A 21,305-nucleotide genomic window follows, 5' to 3' on the forward strand; every position below is an offset into this window, starting at 1 on the left:
GGATGTTCCTCAGGGGAAGGAGTTGGACCAGCTGGAAGCACTTAAAGCAGCCAGCTCTGAGGGCAGGAGCAATGTGCACAGATCATGAGCTGCTGATAAATGTGACGTGAGAGATGTGAGGTTTTGCAGTCCTTTCTTCTCACAGAGACCTTCCTCTTTGGACAGAGAAGGTACTCTTCCTTGTCCTCGTAATGTTGCCAGTGCTGTGTTTCTTTATTATAAGGAGAAAGCAATGAAAACGTGCCAGTTTAGCTCTGCTAGTCTTTGCCCTTTTTCAGGATTATGCTGTTCGTGTTGCTGATGCACAAATGGATGTGCTGGAGTTTTTTTGTCTCATTTCCTTGCTTGTTTTGCAACGCCTGCTACACATTACAAACATTCTACCACTGTCTTCCAAGCAATACATGATGGATTTTGTCTGCATGTGGAGATTTGAACGGTTAGTTCACAAAATGAAATCCGACTGCAATGTGTAGCTTAGCACATGGCTGTTTTTTCACTAAAGCTTGTGTAGGGGAGACAGAAGCACTCGTGTTCCTTTGTTTAATTAGTAGCCTCTGTCTGTTCAGAGCCTTTGAAAGGTGCTCATGCTGCTTTTGGCTGTGGACTGTGGTGATTAAACTGAATTCTTTGCACAGAGAGATTTCTTCAATGCGAAGAAATCAGAGGCAGAGATTTTTTCTGCCTGGTGCAAGCCTTAACAGCCAAAGCCTGCTTTGATCTATGCAGGCACCAGTCCCCAAGGGACTGCAGTGTACAAAGTTCACATGCTGGAAAGCTAAATTGTGTAGATTTCATTGAACAGACAAGCCCTCTGTCTTTAATAAGAGTTCTGGCCTTTGTGCCTCATTCTGTTGCTGTTCTGTAAGTTGCCGTCTTTGAAGCCTGGCTGGAGTCAGGAGTGCAGCTCTTCCTGCAATGAGCTCAAGCGAGATGGCTGCAGGTGCTGAACAGGATCTGGATGGCAGGGTTTCATTGCATGGTAAGGTGTTTGTTTCCTCCTGGCCTGGCTTGGAAACCAGATCCTATGAGGAGGCAGAGGAGGAGAAGAGACAAAAAATTGGGGAATAATTTCAGTTAGTTTCCTGGATTCCTTATGTCCTTCAATAAGCACACTGTCTATGTTAAGCATCCAGGCCATCTCTAACCTCCACTCTCTCCTCTGCACTTCAGTTGCAGTACGTTCCTCTCTTGTCACCTTAGATAAGTTGTTCCCCTCCTTCCCAGCTGCACAGGGAGAACTGTGCCTCTCTGCATAGCTGGGAAGCTTAGAGAGAGCCACAAAAGGAGCTAGATACAGGCATGCTCTATTCATTGTGCCTGACAACTCAGTAAATAAAACTTCACTCAATTGCTCGCTCTTTAATTCACATACAAAAGATCTGTCATCCTGATCTCTCCCACTCCGTGCTTTAAATGCAAAGGATGGGGTCAGCCCTTCCAGTAAAGCAGCACTATTCTAGTGCAGTTCAGAAAATTCTTTTATGGGTAACCTATTGTCAGTGCTTCTACCTTGGCAAGAAGAGCAGAGAGCACATGATGGTCCTGATCTTCATCATGACCTTTCAATTAAACACTGATCATGTGACAAGCCTTGGAGACCATCTCCTGGATCCTCAGAGGTTGCTGGCTGGTGGGTCTCTAGTGCTGTTCATGGCGTGTGCCTCTAGGAAAGCATGTGAGGAGTTGAGAGCTGGAGAGTTGGTCTGAATGGGTCTTGCTTTCCAGAATGGCCTCATGCCAAGTAGTGTTTCTCACTGCAGTCCTGTCCTGCAGAGGCAGAGGTTAGCTCTTAGTGCCTTGTTGTGTGATGCTGCTGTTAGATAACTCCTTGTTCTTCCTGGGTTTCCTGCAGAAGATAAATGTGTGCTGGGTAGGAAGCCGGTGTTGCTTTGGCTCCAGATTTAGTGAGCTAGCTTTTGCTAGGCTGCTGCACCCCAAGGCTCCTTTGACATGCAGTGTTTCCCGGCAGGTCAGTCTGGATCCAATCTGACCTTGCCTGTCTGTGCTGCTTTCTTCCCCCATGCTCACCTTTCCCTCCCATTTTTGTATTCCCAGTGAATGGCTGCCAGCCCCTGCCAGCTCTGCCTCTTAGAGCTTCCACTTGTGATTCCTGGAAGGCAGACAGGCATGAATGAAATGAGAGCCTAGCAGAGAGCAATCACTTGTTACAGCAAGTCTTCTTTTACCCCTTTCTTCAGATACAGCACAAAGAATCCCTCTCTGCAGTCTGAGACAGTTCACTACAAGAGAGGGGTAAGCCAGCAGTTCTCCCTGCCTTCCTTCAAGATTGATTTCTCAGACTGGAAAGATGACGAGGTAAGTCTTTTCTTAGTGTTGCCTTCTTTCCACAGCTCTGTTGCCTCAGAAGTAGTGGCCTCTGTTTAGTGTCACTGAGATACGGCTGGAAGATTTGCACTCACAGCTGCCACAGCATGTTTTGTGGGTGTGAGACAAACGGGGCCTTGGGAGGAGCAGATATGAACACTGCCTGGGAACTTGGCAAGAAGATGAGGCAAACAGGGAAGAAAAGAAACTGAAAGGAGCAACTTCTGATAACACTGATCAGCTGGCATCCCAACAGCTGGCGTAGGAGGGAGACAGCAGAGATTGGCACAGGAGCTGTTCCCAGAGGAGCCTACGCTCTTCAGCCTTGTTCTCCCTGTCAGCCAGAGAACTTGTGGGAACAAATGTGCCCCTGTTCACTTGCTAAGTCTTTCCCAGTTACCTTGGGAGAGAGCTGATAAAGATTCTGAGAGGGTCTGTCTTTATCACTTTCTTTTCTTTTTTTTTTTGGCTTGTCATCTAGACCAGACTCCAGCGGTTTTCAAAATGGATACGTGCAAGACAGTTCATTAGGGTGTGAGAAGAACTTCTGCAGTAAATGCTGATAACTCATAAATAAATAAATACAAGGGGTTTATGACCAAAATTGTGATACTGATGGGAGAGAGAAGTCAAAATAGTTTGGAGTCTTATTCTATTTAAGGGCTGTGTCCTGCAGTATTATCTCAAGCAGTACCATGCAGTGAGGGGATGCTCTCCCTCCTGGGGCAGATTCACACTGGTGCATTAATGCCGAATAAGGGGATGCCTTCATCCTTTTATTTTACTTTAACCCATAACTGCAAACAGATGAAGCTTTGGTTTTCATTAAGCTCTGTGGCTTTTACTACATAGCAAGATCTATGGAGTCCTATTAATTTTGGTATCTCTGCCGAATTCCAGTCCTGGCAGTAACTCTGCTTCTTGAGCCTCTAAATGTTGGCCCAAGGGCTTCCCTGCGTGTTACACAAAGCAGAAAGGCTTTGCTGTCTGCCCTCCTCTGTGCAGAGCTGTCCTGAGACATTCCTCATGCAGAGGAGCTGGCCTGTAGCTACTGCTAATACACTTGTTCCTGTGGACCTTTCTCCCAGGTCAGAATTAATACAATGCTCATTTCTTCTCTCAGGTTTGTATAAGAGTATTGTGTATGTGAGCCCTAATAAGAAACACTACCTATTAAAAAATTAAGGTTTAAAAAAAAGAAAAAAGGAAAGAAAGGTCATCTTTCATGTATATTGAAAAGATTGAATAGCTATTGTCTTGGAGTTACGGTTTTAACTAGAATCAGTCCTGTGCTTTAACAGTGCTGTGGCAGTTAGCAGGAGCCTGCAGAGTCTGGTCTCCTGATGTCCTGGTTTCTCTGCCAATATATGATTTCACAAGTTCAGCCTACAAAAGCCTGGAAGAGCTGCTTTTCAACCCCCTTTGTCATCTGAGGAAACTGGGAAGTAGGAGCTCAGATCCCTTTCTTAAAGAATTGGAAAGCTTGGTTTTCACTTTTGTTCCTGCCAGCAAGGTTTTAATTTGAGTACTAAAGTCACGTCCCTTTGACAGCTTAAAGGGGAAGGGAGGTGCAGTGGAAAAGTAAGCTTCTAGCTCTCTTTGCTTCATTCTGCTGCATCCTCTGGTCTTTTTCATTGCTTTTACGGGGGCTCTGGTTGTGGAGTCAATGTGGGGCAAACACTGACTCAGAAGTTTCTTTCCCCACTTTGGCTGTTTACATTGTTTGGTTTTTTTCCTTCTCAAGTCCAGTGAAATGCTAAATCTTCTTAACTGTCCCCTGAAGTGCAGTGCTTTTATCTGACAGCTGGCTGAGGGATCTCATTCAGCTGCGTGCAGTTGCAGTGTTCAGATTGCCCTCCAACTTCATTGCTGCTGTTGTCAAAAAAGAGATTTCTTTCATGTTTTTGCTCAGTGTAATGCTCAGCAATGATGTAGTTCTTGGCTGGTCAGCAGAATGGAAAATAGTGTTATGGTGAGTTGTTATGTGGAAAAGCCTTATAAAAACATTCTTCTTACAATGTTTTCATAACACACTGGTTTGCTCGTGTGTTACAGTGCAAGGCATGTGTTGGCAGTTGTTTTCAGGCCCCTAAAAATGATTGGAAAACGAACCATTGAAGAGGTCTTTTGTTTGAGAATGCAATAGTTTATATGGTAAAGCAGCCACGGTTGGTTGCTTTACTGTGATGTGACTTTCATTTCACATGGACAAAATGTAGCTGTTGTGTTATGGTAATAAATCAGTGCAGGAAGCAAAGCAAGGCCATAAGCTGCTTTCAGCAGTCTTAATCAGCTGTTCTCAGTGAATTATTTTTTCCCCCTTCTCTGGTATGCTCTAATAGTTCAAAAATGCAGGATAGAAAATAGTGGCCCTGTGAGTTTCATCTGACAAGTACTGAGATGTTAAATGATGCTTTTATGGTCTCTGTGTTACTCTGTTCTTTTAGAAGGAGGTTGTGGTCGTATATAGGAGGAATAAAATGTAAAATCATCATCAGAGAATGAAAAATCAGTATCCCTCGGGTCTGAAGAATATCCGAGACAGCAGAGCTCAACCCGTAAGGTCTTCCAGCACATGCTTTCCATTTAGAGTTGAATATGCATATTTGAACAGTTGTGTGCACAGTGCAGCTAGGAGCTGTTTCTAGAAAATGTTCAGATCGTGTTCCTTTGGGCCATTCAACTGCTGGCAGAAAAGCGGTAGGGTTGGGATTGCTTCTGTTCCCACACAGCCCTTGGGAGGCTGCAAGTTGTAGACTATAGCACATGCACGCAGCTAGTAACAGAGGTGCATCCTTGTACATGCCAGGGTACATCATATCCATGTACAGTTATCAACGTTTAGATGTAGTTCATAGTAGAACCATTTCCAGTTATACCAGGGCTTGCTGTCAGGGTTGCCTTGCATCCAGTCTGCTGTTCTGGGTTGCCATTTGTGCCAGTTGATTGAGATTATCCTCCTGTTGTATCTTTTGAGAGATTTACTGGAGGAAATCACAGAGCAGGAAGCCCCAAAACACCACCTGAAGGACCCCACGGTGCTTTGAAGTGAGTCTCAGCTTTCACTGGGAAACTGGAAGCAGACTGCCTGGAGCACCGTGGTGAAAGGACATCTTTTTCTCTATTGGCAAGAGATGAGACAAGAAAACCAAATCAGTAATTAACAAAAACACCAGAGATCCAGCCTGTGAGCCACTTCCGTTCCTGGCATAGGACAGTGTTTGTAAGGTTGTATTTTTCTTGCGTGTGTAAGATCACACGTAGCTTTTGAAGTGCTTTAATGAAGTGCAGGGCAAAGGAAGAAATTGAGTCTATTTTCCTTTTACTCAGGGAAACTCTCAACTCTTAAATTTTCGCTCGCATCCATTAGAAGGTCAGGGACCTGAACTTCATAACATGCCAAGAGATGGAAATCAGTCTGGTGTTTCTTCAGAGTGCAGTGTGAGCTTGAAGTTCTGCAGATTTCTTTCTATGTCTTCAAGAGTGTCACACAAGAATAAGGTTGGTTTTTTTTTGTGGTGTAGGGAGCAGAGCGTATACTGCTTTTCTACAGTCACAGAATGGCTTGAGTTGGAGGTGACCTTAACAGACTCTCCAACCCCTCAGAAAGGGCTAAATTCTCAACAAATAATGCAGAGAATTTTGCTCTTAGTGCTTCCTGAAGCCCCATAATCTCTGAGGCCTGCAGGCACAGCTGGGGTGGTAGCACAGCCTTCAGTGGAAGGACCTGCTGCTCTTGCAGGTGAAAGCTTGGTATCCTGTAACTCCATTCTTCTGTTGCAGATGCTATTGCAAGTCTTCAGACAGGCCTGGTGTGAATTGTCTAAATTGATGTTGTTTCTTTCCCTCAGCTGAACTTTGACTTGGACCGTGGTGTGTTTCCAGTGGTCATCCGAGCAGTGGTGGATGAAGGGGATGGTAAGCACTGGGGAACCTCACTCAGTCTTCTGACTGGCTGGATGTTAAGTGACCCTTCAGGGGTGGCCTCCTGCAAAAGCAAAGACATTTTACATGCAACAAAGGTGTGGGGAGCCTTTCCAGAATCAAATTATTTCAGGAATTCGCAATCACTTCTTTCATTAAGAGTCAATAAAGATATGCTTTGCATAAAGATAGGCTTTCAAAGATAACCTTGATTTTTTGACAGGAAAATTGACCGGGTAGTTGGTGTTGGAGTGGGGTTTAGGAGAGCTAGGGTTAGGGTTAACTCTTTTAGTTTTGTGTTTGCAGTCCTGTAAAGCAAGGATGGAGTTTGTCTCTTCTACCTCTTTGAGGTTTGAATCATCTGTGTGAAAGCTAGAGCTGTCTGTAGGCTGAGGAACTCTCAGAAGGAAAGAAAGGGCTTTTAAATCCTCAGGCCACTGTTTAACCACATACAGATTAATGCAGCGCTTTAAAATTATCTTCTTTTTCCCAAAGGAAGTTGAATGATGTTAATAGAAGAGCATGGCTTTTGATAGTAAATAATATGGCTGGTTATTTTTAAAGCACGCTGCCCTTTTAGAGAAGAGTGGGCAGTAAATGTTTAGATTGTTAATCACCTTGTGCAGTGTTTTCCCTAGGGTGTGTGTGCTTTTGGGCTCTGTGTGTTTGCACTCATTCTGAGCGCTGGTAATGAAAGGGGCACAAGAAAGTCATATGTTCCCTACAGCTGATGGCTGTTGTGCTCAGCAGGACCAGCATTCTTCTTCTGCTTCTTGTAACTTCTTGTTCCAAACTGAAGAAAAATCAGAAAGGAAAAAATCCCTTTTCGATTGTATTGTTTATTGCAGTTTGTGTGCTCTGCTTCCTATGTGAAAGTGCACAGGAATTCATTGCGTTATTTTACAGTCCTCCAAGTAAACAGAACTGGATGAACCAATTTGAGGTGTGACTAACACAGCGTAGTGCAGCATAAAAGAAACTGCCTTTAGAGTGCATCTGCTTTTACTGATTTCAGGTGCTGTTTGTGGTATTGACATACATTTCTTGACCACAGATTAAAAAACAACTTCCATTCTTTGTTGAGCTTTTGCCAATGTATTTCCACTTTCTTATGTTAGACATATCGAGAAAGACCAAAAATAGAACGGGAGGCAGCATGGGAAGCATACATTTATGCACACAGTATGGCAGCTCTTAGCCAGCAGTGAACTGTCATCTATATTAATAACCCGGAGAGGCAATTTCCTTTAAATCCTCTCCTGAAAAGAATATCAGCAGAAAAATAGGTGACACGAACAAGACTGGGACAAATTGTTGTGTATTCTGGTTCTTTTTACTGATGAGATGGGCAGGAGTGTTTGGAGTACCTGGAAAATGACAGCTAAGTTGCAATGAATAGAATCGAAAGGGAAATTAAAATAGCAGTCAGTAAATTCAGGTAACGAAACCCAAGAACATAGGGAGAGAGCAGAATTCCACTGAACTTATAGTGTTGTTTATGCATCCTGTGTTTTAGCAGCTTCCCTATGAGGATCTTAGAGAGAACACTGTCAAAAGCCTTAGCGAAGTCCTGGAGGACAGTGTGCACTGCTCTCCTCTCATCCATCAGGCTGGTCCTTTCATTATGGAAGCTTATCAGGTTGGTCAGGCCTGGTGATTGGGAACCCATGCTGTCTACTACTGATGGTTTCCTTCTCCTTTATGTGCCTGGAAGCAGTTTCCAGGATGAGCTGTTGCATGTTCCCAGGGACTGAGGTGAAGCTGACAGGTCTGTGGGTCCCCAAGTCCTCCTTTTAAACTGCAAATGGAGGTGAAGGTAGCATCAGTTTAAAAAGTGCAAGTGGACTAAAATTCAGCTCATGATGATATCATGCTTGTGCTGCTTTCAATGTTTAACCAGGAGTGTTCTCCCTCTCTGCAGTGGTGGTTGAGGTGACAGGCCATGCCCATGTTCTTCTGGCTGCATTTGAAAAGGTAAATGACTTCTCTTTTCCCTCTGTCCTTATCACCGTATATGTAAATATTTCCATGGGTCATTAGTTTGTGTTTATATATCACTTAGCACAATGGGGTCCTGGCATGAGTTCAGGACTGGTACTGCAGGACATATAATTGCTTGCAGTGACTGTTGTGCAGTCTGTAATCACCATTTGTTCCTGAGCTGGTCAGTCAGCTAATTGCAGCTGGTGTGTCCTGTGTGTGGCGAGAGGGTGTGCCGTGGTATCCATGGTCTTTGAGAGTGGTAGATGGAGGCTAGAATGCAGCTTTCCAGGGCCTTGTGATCAGTTTGCAAAACTGGATTTGCTATGTCCAGAGCCTGCTGCACCTTTGTTTGGCCTTAATTTGTGCTTAGGACCAAGCCCTTATAGGGCTCAGGGTACATCCCACATGAAGTCTTTGCTTTTCTTGGGTAGTAGCTGACCTGAGCACTGCCAGTGTGGGGAGGCTAAGCACAAGCCTTGATAAGAGTCTCTTCACATGATGACTGTACCTTGGAAACACTTACAAGATTCCTAACTTCTTTATGTTGTGTCTGGGCTTGTCCTGGGCAAGTGATGTGTAGTGACATCTTAAGATGAGGCTGGAATAGAGTTGAGCATGTTGAGGAGAGCAGCATCAATGCTGTGCTGTCAGAAGTTTCCTACTTCCAGGCTGGCACATGGGCTGACTTCTCCTCAGTCTGCTCTGTCCCTGCTATGTCCAGAAGTAAGCAGGAGCAAGTTGCCAGGACTTATCCTAGGTGGATAGTGTGGGTGGTAACAAGCTGAGTCAGGGGGCCTGTGCAGCACAGCCAGTCCTCAGGAAGCCCTGTGGTTGGAAGATGCTCCGAGTGTTCCAGGTTTGTTTTGTTGTTTGGCTTAACCTGGACAATTAGAGATCTGTGAGAAATGAGATGGGCAGCTGCAGCACTCCTGGGGTGCTGTTCTTCTAATTGCCTCGTCCAGATGAGCTGTAAAGATCAAAAAGTCTCTGCAATCCCTCAGTTATTTCTTGAGAGCACCTGGGGGAGGACAGTGTGGGCAGCAGGTGCTTGGGTAGGGCTGTAGGGTTTGTAGTCCTGCTCTCACCTTGGTGAGACTGCACTGTAGAATCCCAGGGCCAGCACTTGATAACTGTGCCGCGTAGAAATATCTTTTCCTGAGATACTTTCCTGTGGAACAGGCTTAGTTCCCATATTTGTGAGAAATGGCACTTAAGCTGTGACTGATACCATAAGGTGCCACATCTCCCAGTGCATGTCAGGTATGTTGGAGATTGTTAGAGCTGTTACAGTGTTTTCTGGGTCCTGTATAGCTGCAAACCCTGAGAGCACGGCCATGCAGCTGGCTTTGGGGGAGGAAGGCAGTGCCAAGTCCCGCATAGTGGTCTGGTGTGTATTAGGAATGTATTAATCTGAGGGCAGAAGTAAAGCGTTGGAAACTTCTGGCTCATGAGGAAAGTAGCTTAGCCACTCCAGCTTTGGAAGCAGGCTTTCGAGAAATACAGTTAATTTCCATGCACTGTGCTGAGCTGCTGAGCTGTCTGGATACATAAAGGTGATGGCAGATTTCCCCTCGGTGCTCAGCAAGCTGAACAACAGTACTAGGGACCAACTAAAGCTGCTCAGGCCATTCCATCTATGCTGGCTTATCCCTTGTGTCCAGCTCAAAGACTGAATCTGCTTCCCTTCTTTTCCCAGTCTGTGTGTGCTCTGAGAGGGAGGTGCTGTCCGTTGAGGCCACTCCTTACTTCTGATCTTCCAGCTGGACGCTTAAAACAGGATTAAAAGAAAATAATAATAAAGTTTAAGGTCAGAGGGCAGAGTGCTCATAGAGTTCTTTCTCCTCCTATCCTTAGAATAATTGCAGCTTTTGAAGTGTAGGTACATCAATCTGGAGGAGGTTTTTGCTAATAAGCGCTGCTGCTGATCAGCAAAGCATGCTTGGAGGACAGGCAGGTCAGCAGCCTCAGCAGTTTGCTGTTTGTGTGTGTATTCAAGAGCAGAACAGCAACCTTGACGCTGCACAGCGTCTGACCTTGTTGCTTTTCCAAAGTCAGAAACTTGGCATTTTGTGTTTGCCTGGAAAACAGCACTGTTATGTCTTTTGGTGTAATGTTTTATGTCCCTTCCTTCTGAAACTCCTCCAGCAAACAGATGCATGTCTGCAGCTGCTCGAAGCAGCAGGCTTTGCTGGAGTTTTCCCTTGGTCTCCTTCCGTGCTCTCAGTGCTCTGGCAGAGGAGCTGGTTTGATTCACATCAGTTGGCACCTGTGGATTATTCCTGATGCTAATTCTGACACTAGGTACACACAAAATTGTCACAGTTGTGCCTGCTGCAGCTATGCCAATGAAATCTAGGAGTGCTGAGGCAGGGCACGCATTTCAGACTGCATCCAGTGGCCAAGCCCTGCTCTCTGCCTCGTGCCACCCCCTGCTCTCCTGGGGCTGCAATTGTATGAAGACATGTTTGCACCCAGCTTGACTGGCTGCGCCCTGAAAGCATGCAGCATGCCAGTGGATTTCTGTGTATGCTCTGTCCCACTTGAGCTAAGAAGCTGACTAACTTGAGCCAGGTCCATCTGCCTCTGTGCTGCAGTGGACAAGGAGCACACCGATGCCCTGTTCCACTGCCTGCTGGGAGTGGTTGCTGTTCAGGTTATAATACACGTGCCACTTTTCCCTCAGCTAAGAGATGACAACTAATCATTAATCTGTTCTAATTGTTGTACATTTTCATCTGTTTATTACATTTCTTTTTTATTTTTTTCCTCCTAGCATGTTGATGGCAGTTTCTCCGTGAAGCCATTAAAACAGAAGCAGATTGTAAGTACTCGTTTGTTGTTGAAAGACATACTTGTGTGCCACAGACACTCAGCAGTACCTGGTGGGAAACTGATATGAGTTCACCAAGGGCCTGACATCTTGGCTACTTGGCTCAGATAACACCAGCAAAGTCTGCTGCTTAGTGTTGGGCTGGATGTTGTGTACCATGTGTTGTTGGGGGAACAAATACGGCAGTGCAGTCATGCAAGCCTGTTTGTTCTCTGCAAGTTGGGCACTGTGTATAAGTTCAGTCTTCCTTATATATTGCTGCCTCGCAGATCTTTGGAGAAGTCCCATGGATTGAGACCTTTTGGCTCAACTTGCCTGTCCCTTGTGAGTATCCTGGGACTTGAGCAGGCACAGACACAGCTGTTCTTTGACCTTAGTTTATGCACACCACACACATGAGGGAAGAAGGGAGAATGGCATGCAAAATGTTAGGGATTTGTAGCTCTCTTTTAGACCAGCCCAGTGTGGTGCAATGCACAGAAACTGTGCAAAGCCTTATCAAGATTGAAATTGAACCTGGTCCTGCGTGGAGAGAAATACATAAGCAAATGCAAACTTCTAAAGATTGCCAAGAGTTTAAGCTTCTGAAGGGAAATTGGTAGCAATCCTGCTACAAGGATCAGATTGAAATGCGTTGGTGAAAGAGAAGAGGTAAGGTTGAACATACAAGTAAGCTGTTCAAATGGATCTGGGAGATGCTCTGTTTCCTGAGAAACTGTCTTAAATAGTCTGTCAGCTTCGCTATGTGTCTTGTATTTGTATGAAGGATAACGCTCTTCAGGTTAGCTCAATCCAAGCTGATGCTGTTCTAGTGCATGGTCTTAAGGGATGCAAAATATGAGGCAGGAATTCAGCAGATCGTGTGAGGCTGAGAGCAGTGATTCAGTCATGTTAGTTTGGAGTCCTCACAGAGCAGCGGCTTATGTAAAACTTGGCTGAAGTAAGGGGACTTTCAGTACCTGACTGGCTTCCTCCTACCGTTCCTGCATCTGTTGTAGTCTTGTCATCCTTTTCATTGCTGGAGCTCTCATCAAGTCTGAGCATTACTCACTAGATCTGTCTGGATTCTTCCCACATCTTGAAATTACTTCCTTGTTGCTTGGAAACTCGGCCCTTCCCGTCCTTGTTGCCATAACCTCCATCCTCACTGCAGTACACACAGCATGCAGTGTTCTCATTTCCTTGTTGCTCTTGAACATACAATATTTGTGTGATAATCATGGGAGCAGAGCAGTGTGATGCACCTTGTTCCCACATTTTCTTCTGCTCAGAGAGGAGCACTACATTGGTGAACTGACAGAAAGCAGCTTGTTTATCTTGCCTTTTTATTTAATGATCATGCGTACGTGGCCGTGAGCTCTCTGAACTGATGTTGGATTGCTGTACACACTAATGCACCGTGTGCTTCATTCTCCATTTAGTGCTCTGGGCTTCCCAAATGGAGGACTGTGTTGCTAGAAGTGCTCCCTAAGGAAGTTCCTTCCCTACCATGATGTGGTTAGCTGAATCCTGCAGTGAAACAGCGTGTGCTTGTCTGTCTGTACTGGCACAGCACGTGTCCTTCCCACTCAGTGTTTGGTTGTCGGTGCTTTTTTTCTTGGTGGTTTGTAAAATTTAATGCTTAGATGTTCTCTCCCATTCGTTCTAAAACAGAGGCGAACTCTTGCTAGAAGAACACACAGTACCACTGAAACTAATGTAGCATCTGCATCTATAAGAGCATAGAGCAGCATTATGGAGTATGTGTTGGGCATAGTCCGTCTGTATAATGCTGTAAATGCTTCCCCACTGCAGCCTTTCTTTTGTCTGCCCCTCCGTGCCATCGCCAGGATTCCCGGGTGCCTTGTGTGTGCATGGATCTCTTAAGCTCTTTGGGAGCAGGAAGCAGCAGCTAATGAGCTGGACTGCTTTGTTCTCCCAGCCAGGATCAGTTACAGTGTATGTACCAACGTGCTCTTAAATAAAAAGAAAGAGAAAAGAACATGGTTGAATGTGAACAGATGGGACTGAGAAAAAAATACGACCTGCAGTTGGCCAGTGGCTCTTGTGTGCATCAGCTGGCTCTGAATTTAGCAACAGAAGCCTTGGGAAGGATGATGTGCTGCGGGAGAGATGAGAACGTGAGGGACTGCATTGTGTAGCATCACCTACTTTTTATTTACCCCTACTGTTTTAAACCCCAGGGATCTTGTGGTAGGAGCCATGTTGTGCTGCTCACTCTTTTCTTAGTAGGGCCCCCTGAGCTTCTTGTGGGATTTTTTTTGAAGCAAGCAGTAAAATGAATACAGAATCCTGCAGAGACTTGGTTCTCTCCCTTCCTGATGTATTTTGCTCTTTGAGCTGGCCATTTTGCACTCGCTGTCACTCATCGTGATCCTCGGAGGAGTTGGGATGCTGTAAAAAGACTCTTTGAGGTGTTGAGTTATAAAAGGACAGTTCCCACATAATTGTTCACAAACTTCCTGGGTGGATTGTGAGACACTGCAGAGGATTTTGCTCGACAGTCCAACTGCTGACCTCACTGCCTTGAAATGCAGGCCTACAGCAGATTGTAAGCTGCACGCTGAGTTAGATGGGGAGACTCTGGAATTGGTTTGTTCAAGCTGCTGCATCCCAGCTCAGAGCATTTCTAAACTGGAAGGCAGACTGGATGTAACTAGGCTGTGCTCCCATCTTGGCATGGGATGTGTTCATGGCCTTAAGTTGCACCAGGGTAAGTTTATGTTGGATATCAGGAAAAACTTTTTCACAGAAAGGATTGTTAAGCGCTGGGATGGGCTGCCCGTGGTTGAGTCACTATCCCTGGATGTGTTTAAGAACCATTTGGATGTGGTGCTCAGAGACATGATTTAGCAGGGGGTTGTTAGAGTTAGGGTAGTATGGTTGGGTTGTGGTTGATCTCGATGATCTTTAGGGTCTTTTCCAACCTGAGCGGTTCTATGATTCTGTAATTCTGCAGCACTGAAATCCTACAGCACAGCCATTGCTCTTCTGAGCTCCTGGCTTGACAGAGGAGGAGGAGCAAAGCTGATTACACATGGAAATGCCAAAAGCCCTAGAAAAACGCTGAGCCATTGTAATATTACATTCCTGGTGGCTTGGCTTCACTGCATGGTGTCAACTGGACAGTTTCTGGAGCTAACAGGAAAGTATTTCATTCCTTTCCTCACCGTATGTGTCAGTTTGTTACCTTGCAGCTGCTTTGCTGTTGCTTTGTGAAGAGGAGCACATGTGCAGAGCTACCCCAAAGCAACATCTGTGTAATGCTCCATACAGCAATAAGAGTCTTGTGCTATACTTGCTGGCTGAGCTATGGAGCCATGGAGAACACCACGGAGGAATTGCTTCTTTGGGATCTGAGCCATCAGCCTTTCTTGTGCTGCTTTAATTCAGCTGCTTAGGGTAGTTTGCAGGCAGCTGCTAGCATCTGCATAAAGACATGGCTCAGAGGAGTTCATTCTGTGTTGGGGGTTGTGTGCCTGGCAATGCTTTCTGCTACCACACACCTCAATTTAAAAATACCACCAGGGCCTGGAGATGGTCATAAATGGCACTGCACTGAGGGAGAGAGATTGTCCTCAGTAGCTTGTGCTTGTGTTCCCAGGCAATGAGGAGGGAAGTGTAGTGCAGCTATGGATGTGCTAGTAATGAGCCATTGGCACAGCACCACAATGAGGACCATCTCTAGTCTCTCCATGCCTGAGACTATGAAGATGGATGGAAATCCATCTTAGCTAAAGGTAAACAGTGCTTCACAGAGGGAAGGGACTGTGGAAGGCTGGTTTCCTCTGGTTTATTTCAGTTTTGGACATATGTGATACCACTTGGGAGTGAGGACACATTCATTCTCCTGCTATCTTTTGTGACGTTTGTTTATATTAATGTTTTTCAGTAGCTCTAGGAGAGCTGGTTGCCACGGGTGTTGCATGGACATTTTGACATGGGGAAGGAGGGAAGATCATCTCAAAACAGCAATGGCAGAGCAGCTGGTAGTCCAACTGTTATCTTTCTCCCTAGGTTGACCGGGTGAGCTACCTGCTTCAGGAGATCTATGGCATTGAGAACAAAAACAACCAAGAGACCAAGGTAAGGGTGCTCAGAAGGCTCCTGCTCCCTGGGCTGTGGGTTTCCAGCTTGCAGCTTCCACTTTCAAGTTTACATCCGAGTTTTGGCAGTGTAATGTAAAGACACTTCCCAGGATGGCCACCAAGTCTGTGGTGTTACTGCAGGCACTGAAGAAGCCTGAGAAGGGATGATAGGCCTTCACTGTAAGTCTCAAAGAGTACGATTATGCTGAGATAATTTCAGATAGTCTGAGGCTCATGAGGATATTTCCTGGAGCACAGAATGCTGGGAGGGGAGGGCATTGGTGTGCCCCTCAGTGTTTCAGAGCCAGGAAGACTCTGTGATCTGCCCTGAGGTTACTGGCCAATCTGGGTGCTTCCCAGTGTGTACAGCCAAGAGGCTCTTTTTTTCTCGTTGGCTGTAAATGAGTGTTGCCTCTCCACAGTCAAGGTACTTGTGTTTGGTGTCCATGCTTTTCTGCTGGTGGCTCTTCAAATGTCTTCTGTTGTTTTGTTCTGTTTTGCTGTGGGAGAACTGCATGTTCCTGTATCATTGCATGGAACTGAGCTGTCTAGAACTTGCAAGCTCAAACCGGATTTGCATACAGGAGGGAGCACAGCATCGGTAATATCAGATATATGCAAGTGTCTTAACCAGAAGCACTGCCTATCTTCAGGCAGGAGTTTCTCCTGAATCCTGGTTTGCTGCACAGCCCCAAGCATGTGTGACTGCTTTGTGCTTGCAGTAACCTTACATAGAGCTGCCCTTTGCTGCCATCTGGGCTGCAGAGCATACGAAGTGCTGGTCTCAGACTGCTATTCTGAGTATTAGCGTGTAATTTGCAAACAGTGGAGCAGCCATGGTGCAAGACAGGCTGGATTTCCTCTCCAAGTAACGCAGTGTCCTGCCTGAAGCGTGCTGCAATCTCTGCCTGCCTGTGCCAACAGGTAGCACCTGAAAAGGGACAAGAGAGAAAAGCTTTATTTTGCATTTTCCATTCTCGTGCCAAATTTTTGCCTCTCGTTTCAGCCTTCAGATGATGAGAACAGCGACAACAGCAATGAGTGCGTGGTTTGCCTGTCGGACCTCCGGGACACTCTCATTCTGCCCTGCAGACACCTCTGTCTCTGTAATTCCTGCGCTGACACTCTGCGCTACCAGGCCAACAACTGCCCCATCTGCAGGCTGCGTGAGTTTCCTGCCCATGCAACAAGGGCATCTTGTTTCCTTCCAGCTCTCCTGTTAAGTGAGTACAGGCTGTGAGGATGAGTGTGTGTTGTATTTACCCCACCCCAAAGCTCAATACCAAATGTGCCGCTCTTCTGGGTGATATCTGGAGTTTCCTGGCACCTAAGAAAACTATCCTTGAACAGAGAAGGAATACAGTGGCTGTTTGTCCAGGTCCTCTTAAGGCCCTTTCTCCTGCCTCTCTTCTGAGTGAGGTGTATGGCAGCATTGGTTCTGGTGCAGCTGAAATTGCAATATTGGCTTAGTGCCATCCCAGTGTTGTTAACACGACTCCTTCAGTGTTTCTTTTAAAGCAGACTGAAACCCCAGGTCACTCTGCATGATGCTTTCCTGGCCTTGTACCCCTCTCTAGACCTGGCCTTGTGTACTCCTGCCTTTTCTGTTTGTGTGTGGATCAGTCCAGATGTTCTACCTTCTTGCTGCTCTGGGGCTAGCAAGGTGGGCACTGAGTGCATACAACTGATTTTCTTCCCACTCAAGGCTCCCAGAATGTTGAGAGGATCTGCTTAAACCTGCACTGCTCAGTTCCCAGAGTTGGAATAAATGAAATACCCGTTCTGACATTCAGACAGTACTTGCTGAATTCCTCGTCTTTTAGCAAAAGCACAGAGTGGGAGTTCTGAGAAAATGCCTGTGTCTTGACAGGAGCAGCAGATCCGTGTGTTTTACCCTGTGCTTTATCTTGGAGATATTTGATTGTTCCTTCTTAAGAAAAGGATAAAGAGCCTAAGACAGATGTTTGGCCTGAGAAATTAAATCTAAAAAGTTCAAACTTGGCAAAGATACAGTAACTGAAAGCAAGATCTTATCAGAGGAAGTGCCAGACAAGCCTTGACTATAAGTAGCACAGCTGAAGACATGGAACAGCATTATCTCATCTGCATTCTGCAGTGGCACAGAGAGCAGATTTAGGCTGTTGTGATGGGAAGGCTGAGGGCTTACTGTCTGTTCACCTGTGTGCTCTTTTCTCCTAGCCTTCCGTGCCCTGCTGCAAATCCGAGCTGTGAGGAAAAAGCCAGGGGCTCTGTCACCGGTGTCATTCAGCCCCGTCCTGGCACAGAGCGTCGACCATGATGAGCACTCTGTAAGTAACTCACTGTAACCCTTTACACAAAGCCTGGATGCTGGTCTCACCGTGGGCAAGCAGCTCGTGTATGCCAGGTTTCTTGGCCTGTTGGCTTGTGTTCCTTGGACTTCAGGAGGTATGCTCAGGCCTTGGAGTAAATCCTTCCTGCATTACGCAATGGCTTTCCTCAACTCTTCTATAGAGCTGGGACTTCTGCTTTCATATACTATTAGTAGTAAAGGTACAGAAATGTGGCAGACACTGGTACAACAGGCTGAGCAAATAGGGTTACTGTTCAACTCTCATGCATGTCTGTGTGGCCGCATGTTGTGATGAAACCCCTTGGCTCTGGGATACTCAGCACAGTAGGAGAAAGGCCTCTTTGTGCCAGATTCCCTGAGTGATTTAGGTCTGGGAGGCAGCTGAGTGAGTGCAGGGTGGAAAATGCAGTGCTGTTGGCCTCCAGGCCAAATCACATGGCTCTGGTGTGCTGAGGGCAGAAGCTTGTTGCCTGAGTGGTGCTATTGCACAGCTGGCTCTGGCGAGACATGAGGTCAAAGTGAGGAGGAGTTCTGCCTCTAGATGATCTTGCAGGCCTTAATGAGAACAGAAACGGCTTGTTACAGGAACAGCCTGGTTTTATCCATCTGTCCTCTTCAGCACTGTAGCCCTGCTGCCTGCAACTGGGGCTAAGAAATAGGGCAGAGTGTAGTGTAGAGGAGAGCAGGTGCTGTCACCTGGAGCAAGGTGAGGAGATGCTGAGTGTCTCTGTGTTGCTAACCTCCAGAAAAATCTACTTTAAAACATGGTTTTCTCTTGACAGTGTCCCTTTAAACCCCCTAAAGTGAACACTGTCACCCTGCCCAGCAGGAAACCTAAAAGGAAAACAGTAAGTGGACTTAGCTGTATTTGTATCCCGTGGCAATTATTTGTCAGTGGCATCACGAGCACGTGAAAGTGTTACAAACACGAGGGCTTGCTAAAATGCTGGATTTGACTTGTGCTCCTGCACAGCCTGCGACACACGAGCACTGTCTCCATGTTAGTGGTGAGATGCTCACAGCCTGCACAAATGGATCACTAACCTTTCTGACTTGTGTGTGGAAGAGTAAACCACAGGGACCCGATGGGTGATGGCCTCTGGGTCCTGAGCTTGACTGCAGAAGACAATTCATAGCTTTATAGGAACATAGGCAAGCTACTGTCCCCTTGGCTCACCCAAAAGCTTCCTCTCACTTGTCGCACCCAGTTTGGTGTGTGCACTTCTCACTGTGGTTCTCACACTGGTTCTGACACGTAGAGGTAGGCAAATAGGCACAGCTGGACTTGGTCTTGCATTAGGACTCATGGCTGCAACGGGCTGCTTTGCTTTTGCAGAAACAGGAAGGATAGAGCTTGTTTTGTTGAGGAGTGTCCAAGATGGTATGAGAGTGTGTAACTGGAATGTCATGCTGAAGCAACTGTGGGGGACCAGGGGCTGGGAAGGGGAATGGGGAGGAAGGCCTCCCTACCCCAGGAAGGGGCCCTTGTTGTGTAATACTGCACAGCTATAGTTGTCAGTAATATTAAGGAGGCTGCAGTTTTCCTCATGCTTGTCTAGATGCTCAGGCTGAGGAGGAATGTGGCTTATCAGATCCGGTGGAAACCTAAGTGTGGGTTCAGTAATGGGGTGGTCACAAGTTCAGTGTGACCCTGGCTCTGCACAAGCAACCAGTACTTCTGCTGGAGCTCTGAGTGGTGTAGTGGAAAGTGGCCCAGGAGAGGGCAGTGTCTCTCCAGAACGAAGCTCAGAAGCTTTCAGCCAGGATGTTGTAGGCAGTAGCTGGGATCCTCCTCCAGCCTCTGAGCAGTGCCCTGCAACCTGAGTGTTCAGCTCCCAGGCCTTGCTCTTCATAGGCAGGAGAAGATGTTCCCCCAGACTTGAGCCAATGGCTTTTGTTTTCCTGAACTTTCTGTCTACAAAATAGCACCTCTGAGCTGCTGTATGGAAATCAAATGCCTCTGTGCTTGTGGCTCTGGAACATCTGTTGTGCAGGTAGCAGCAACTGTGAGCCAGTCCTGGTTACAGGTTGATTTGAGTATCTCACAATCCCCATCTGTGGTCTTGGGCACAAGGTCATTAATGTCACAAGGGTACTTAATAGAGGATATAGGTTGATTCTTGACCCCGGCTGCCATTCATTCTTTCTTCCTCCATTAGATCTAGCTCCTTCTGTGACCACAGGTGAGTCAGTTCAGCTATCAGCCTCAGTTTAGTGACTGTAACCAAGAATAAGTTCCAGAGGAGTTTGGTCTGCTGCTGCATGACTGGGAGGTCCAGCACAGAAGCTACAGAGATCATAGCCAGGCTCAGCAGCAGCACTGTCTTTGGTACAGCAACAGCATACAACAACCTCCCTGACATGCAAGGCTGGAACAGATTAAATTAATCTGAGCTTGGGCTGCTGTGGTCTTGCCTCTTCATTTGCAATGGGCTGGGCTGCTTGTGGCATGCTGGGATACAACATAAATTCCATTTACCTCTTGAGTCTGCAGGGCCTTATTGATCAAGATTTTTGGAGTTAAGACCATTGCTGGGACTGTAGAGGGAATGATAATGTGCAGTTTTGCTTCCTGCCTGTGGGGTTGGTGGGTCTGTGATCCCTTTCCATATTTTAGCAAAGCTGGATGTGCAGGACCTGCATTAGCAGCTGAGGGAACACAGTCAGTGGGAAAAGTGCGAGTGCTGTAGTTTTGCAGGACCAGCTTTCATCTAGAGTCACTTCTTTGACTCTCTCAGTGACTCTGGTGGTGCTGTGAAACAGCTGCATGTACACAGCTGGAAGCAGTGGTGGGGCTCTTACTGGGTTGCAGCTGAGTCCCCCATTACCTTTGTCTCCAACCTGGTGAGGTTTTGTTAACATGCCCCTCTCTTCTCACCCACAGAGCTCTGACAACATCCCTCCAGGCTATGAGCCTATTTCCTTGCTGGAAGCTTTGAATGGCCTTCGCTCTGTGTCCCCCACCATCCCGTCAGCTCCTCTGTATGATGAAATCAACTACTCTGGCGTGGTGGATGGGATGCCCCCTGCAAACCGACCGCTTGTTGGGATGGACAGAGCCGTGGAGAGCAGCCACCAGAAGGGCAAGCGGAGCAAGTCTCCAGATAGGTCAGCATGGGGGCAGAGGGGTCTGCTCCTATTTAAGCCCTGAGGGCTTGTGGCCATGTGCACTGGGTGCTGAAAGGGAGCTGTGTCTTTGGCTGATGCCATCACTGGTGGCACTGCTAGCTCGTCCTGTTAGCAGGCCAGTGGGTACTCATGGCAGTGAGAGAACTGGACGCCACCTCTGTGTTCAGCCTGAAGTGACCAGCTTATGTGTCCTGGGAGTTAGCTTTGACATCCAGAGAAGGAGTTTTAGTAAGGAAATTTCACCCAGACTTTGGAAGCATCTTCCTTTCCAACGCAGCGTAGTGCCTCCACCTGCAGGTGACATCCAAACCTTGCTGGGTTTTCAGCTTTCCTTGGAGGACTTGGCTGGGATCACACATTCTGTGCTCTTCCATCCTGTCCAACAGGCTCTGCTCCCCAAGCCCAGCTGCCATCTTCATCCTTGTTCTGGTTCAACTGATGGGCTATGGGGAATGAGGTGGAGGTGGTGCTGCCCCGGGAGGTGCGGGATGAGTGTCTTCCTGCACACAGCTTGTACTTGTTTACTAGCTCAGGACCCTCTTGGGCAGCCATGTAAAAAATCTGACAGAGGAGAAAGATTCTAGAACGGTCAGGAGGAGGAAAAGGAAGTGAAAGAAAGGGACTGAAACTGCTTGTGTGTCACTTTGGTAGGAGGTGGGATCAGGGCTGTGCTAGAAGTACACTGTGCATC

The 21,305-nt window shown here is 46.7% G+C and overlaps 1 protein-coding gene across 2 annotated transcripts in view; it reads left to right on the top strand.

The window, feature by feature from the left end:
* The window catches only part of MGRN1 (mahogunin ring finger 1), a 39,234-nt gene that overhangs the window by 15,485 nt on the left and 2,444 nt on the right, over positions 1 to 21,305 (top strand). For both annotated transcript variants that reach the window (XM_072349291.1, XM_072349292.1), the window contains exons 5-12: positions 2,202 to 2,319; positions 6,180 to 6,246; positions 8,174 to 8,226; positions 11,009 to 11,056; positions 15,083 to 15,151; positions 16,160 to 16,319; positions 17,353 to 17,462; positions 20,370 to 20,593. In XM_072349291.1, coding sequence (XP_072205392.1) covers positions 2,202 to 2,319; positions 6,180 to 6,246; positions 8,174 to 8,226; positions 11,009 to 11,056; positions 15,083 to 15,151; positions 16,160 to 16,319; positions 17,353 to 17,462; positions 20,370 to 20,593 — 849 coding nt within the window. The remainder of the gene's footprint in view (positions 1 to 2,201; positions 2,320 to 6,179; positions 6,247 to 8,173; positions 8,227 to 11,008; positions 11,057 to 15,082; positions 15,152 to 16,159; positions 16,320 to 17,352; positions 17,463 to 20,369; positions 20,594 to 21,305) is intronic.

Source organism: Excalfactoria chinensis, chromosome 14 (assembly GCF_039878825.1).
Source record: "Excalfactoria chinensis isolate bCotChi1 chromosome 14, bCotChi1.hap2, whole genome shotgun sequence".
Taxonomy (NCBI): domain Eukaryota; kingdom Metazoa; phylum Chordata; class Aves; order Galliformes; family Phasianidae; genus Excalfactoria; species Excalfactoria chinensis.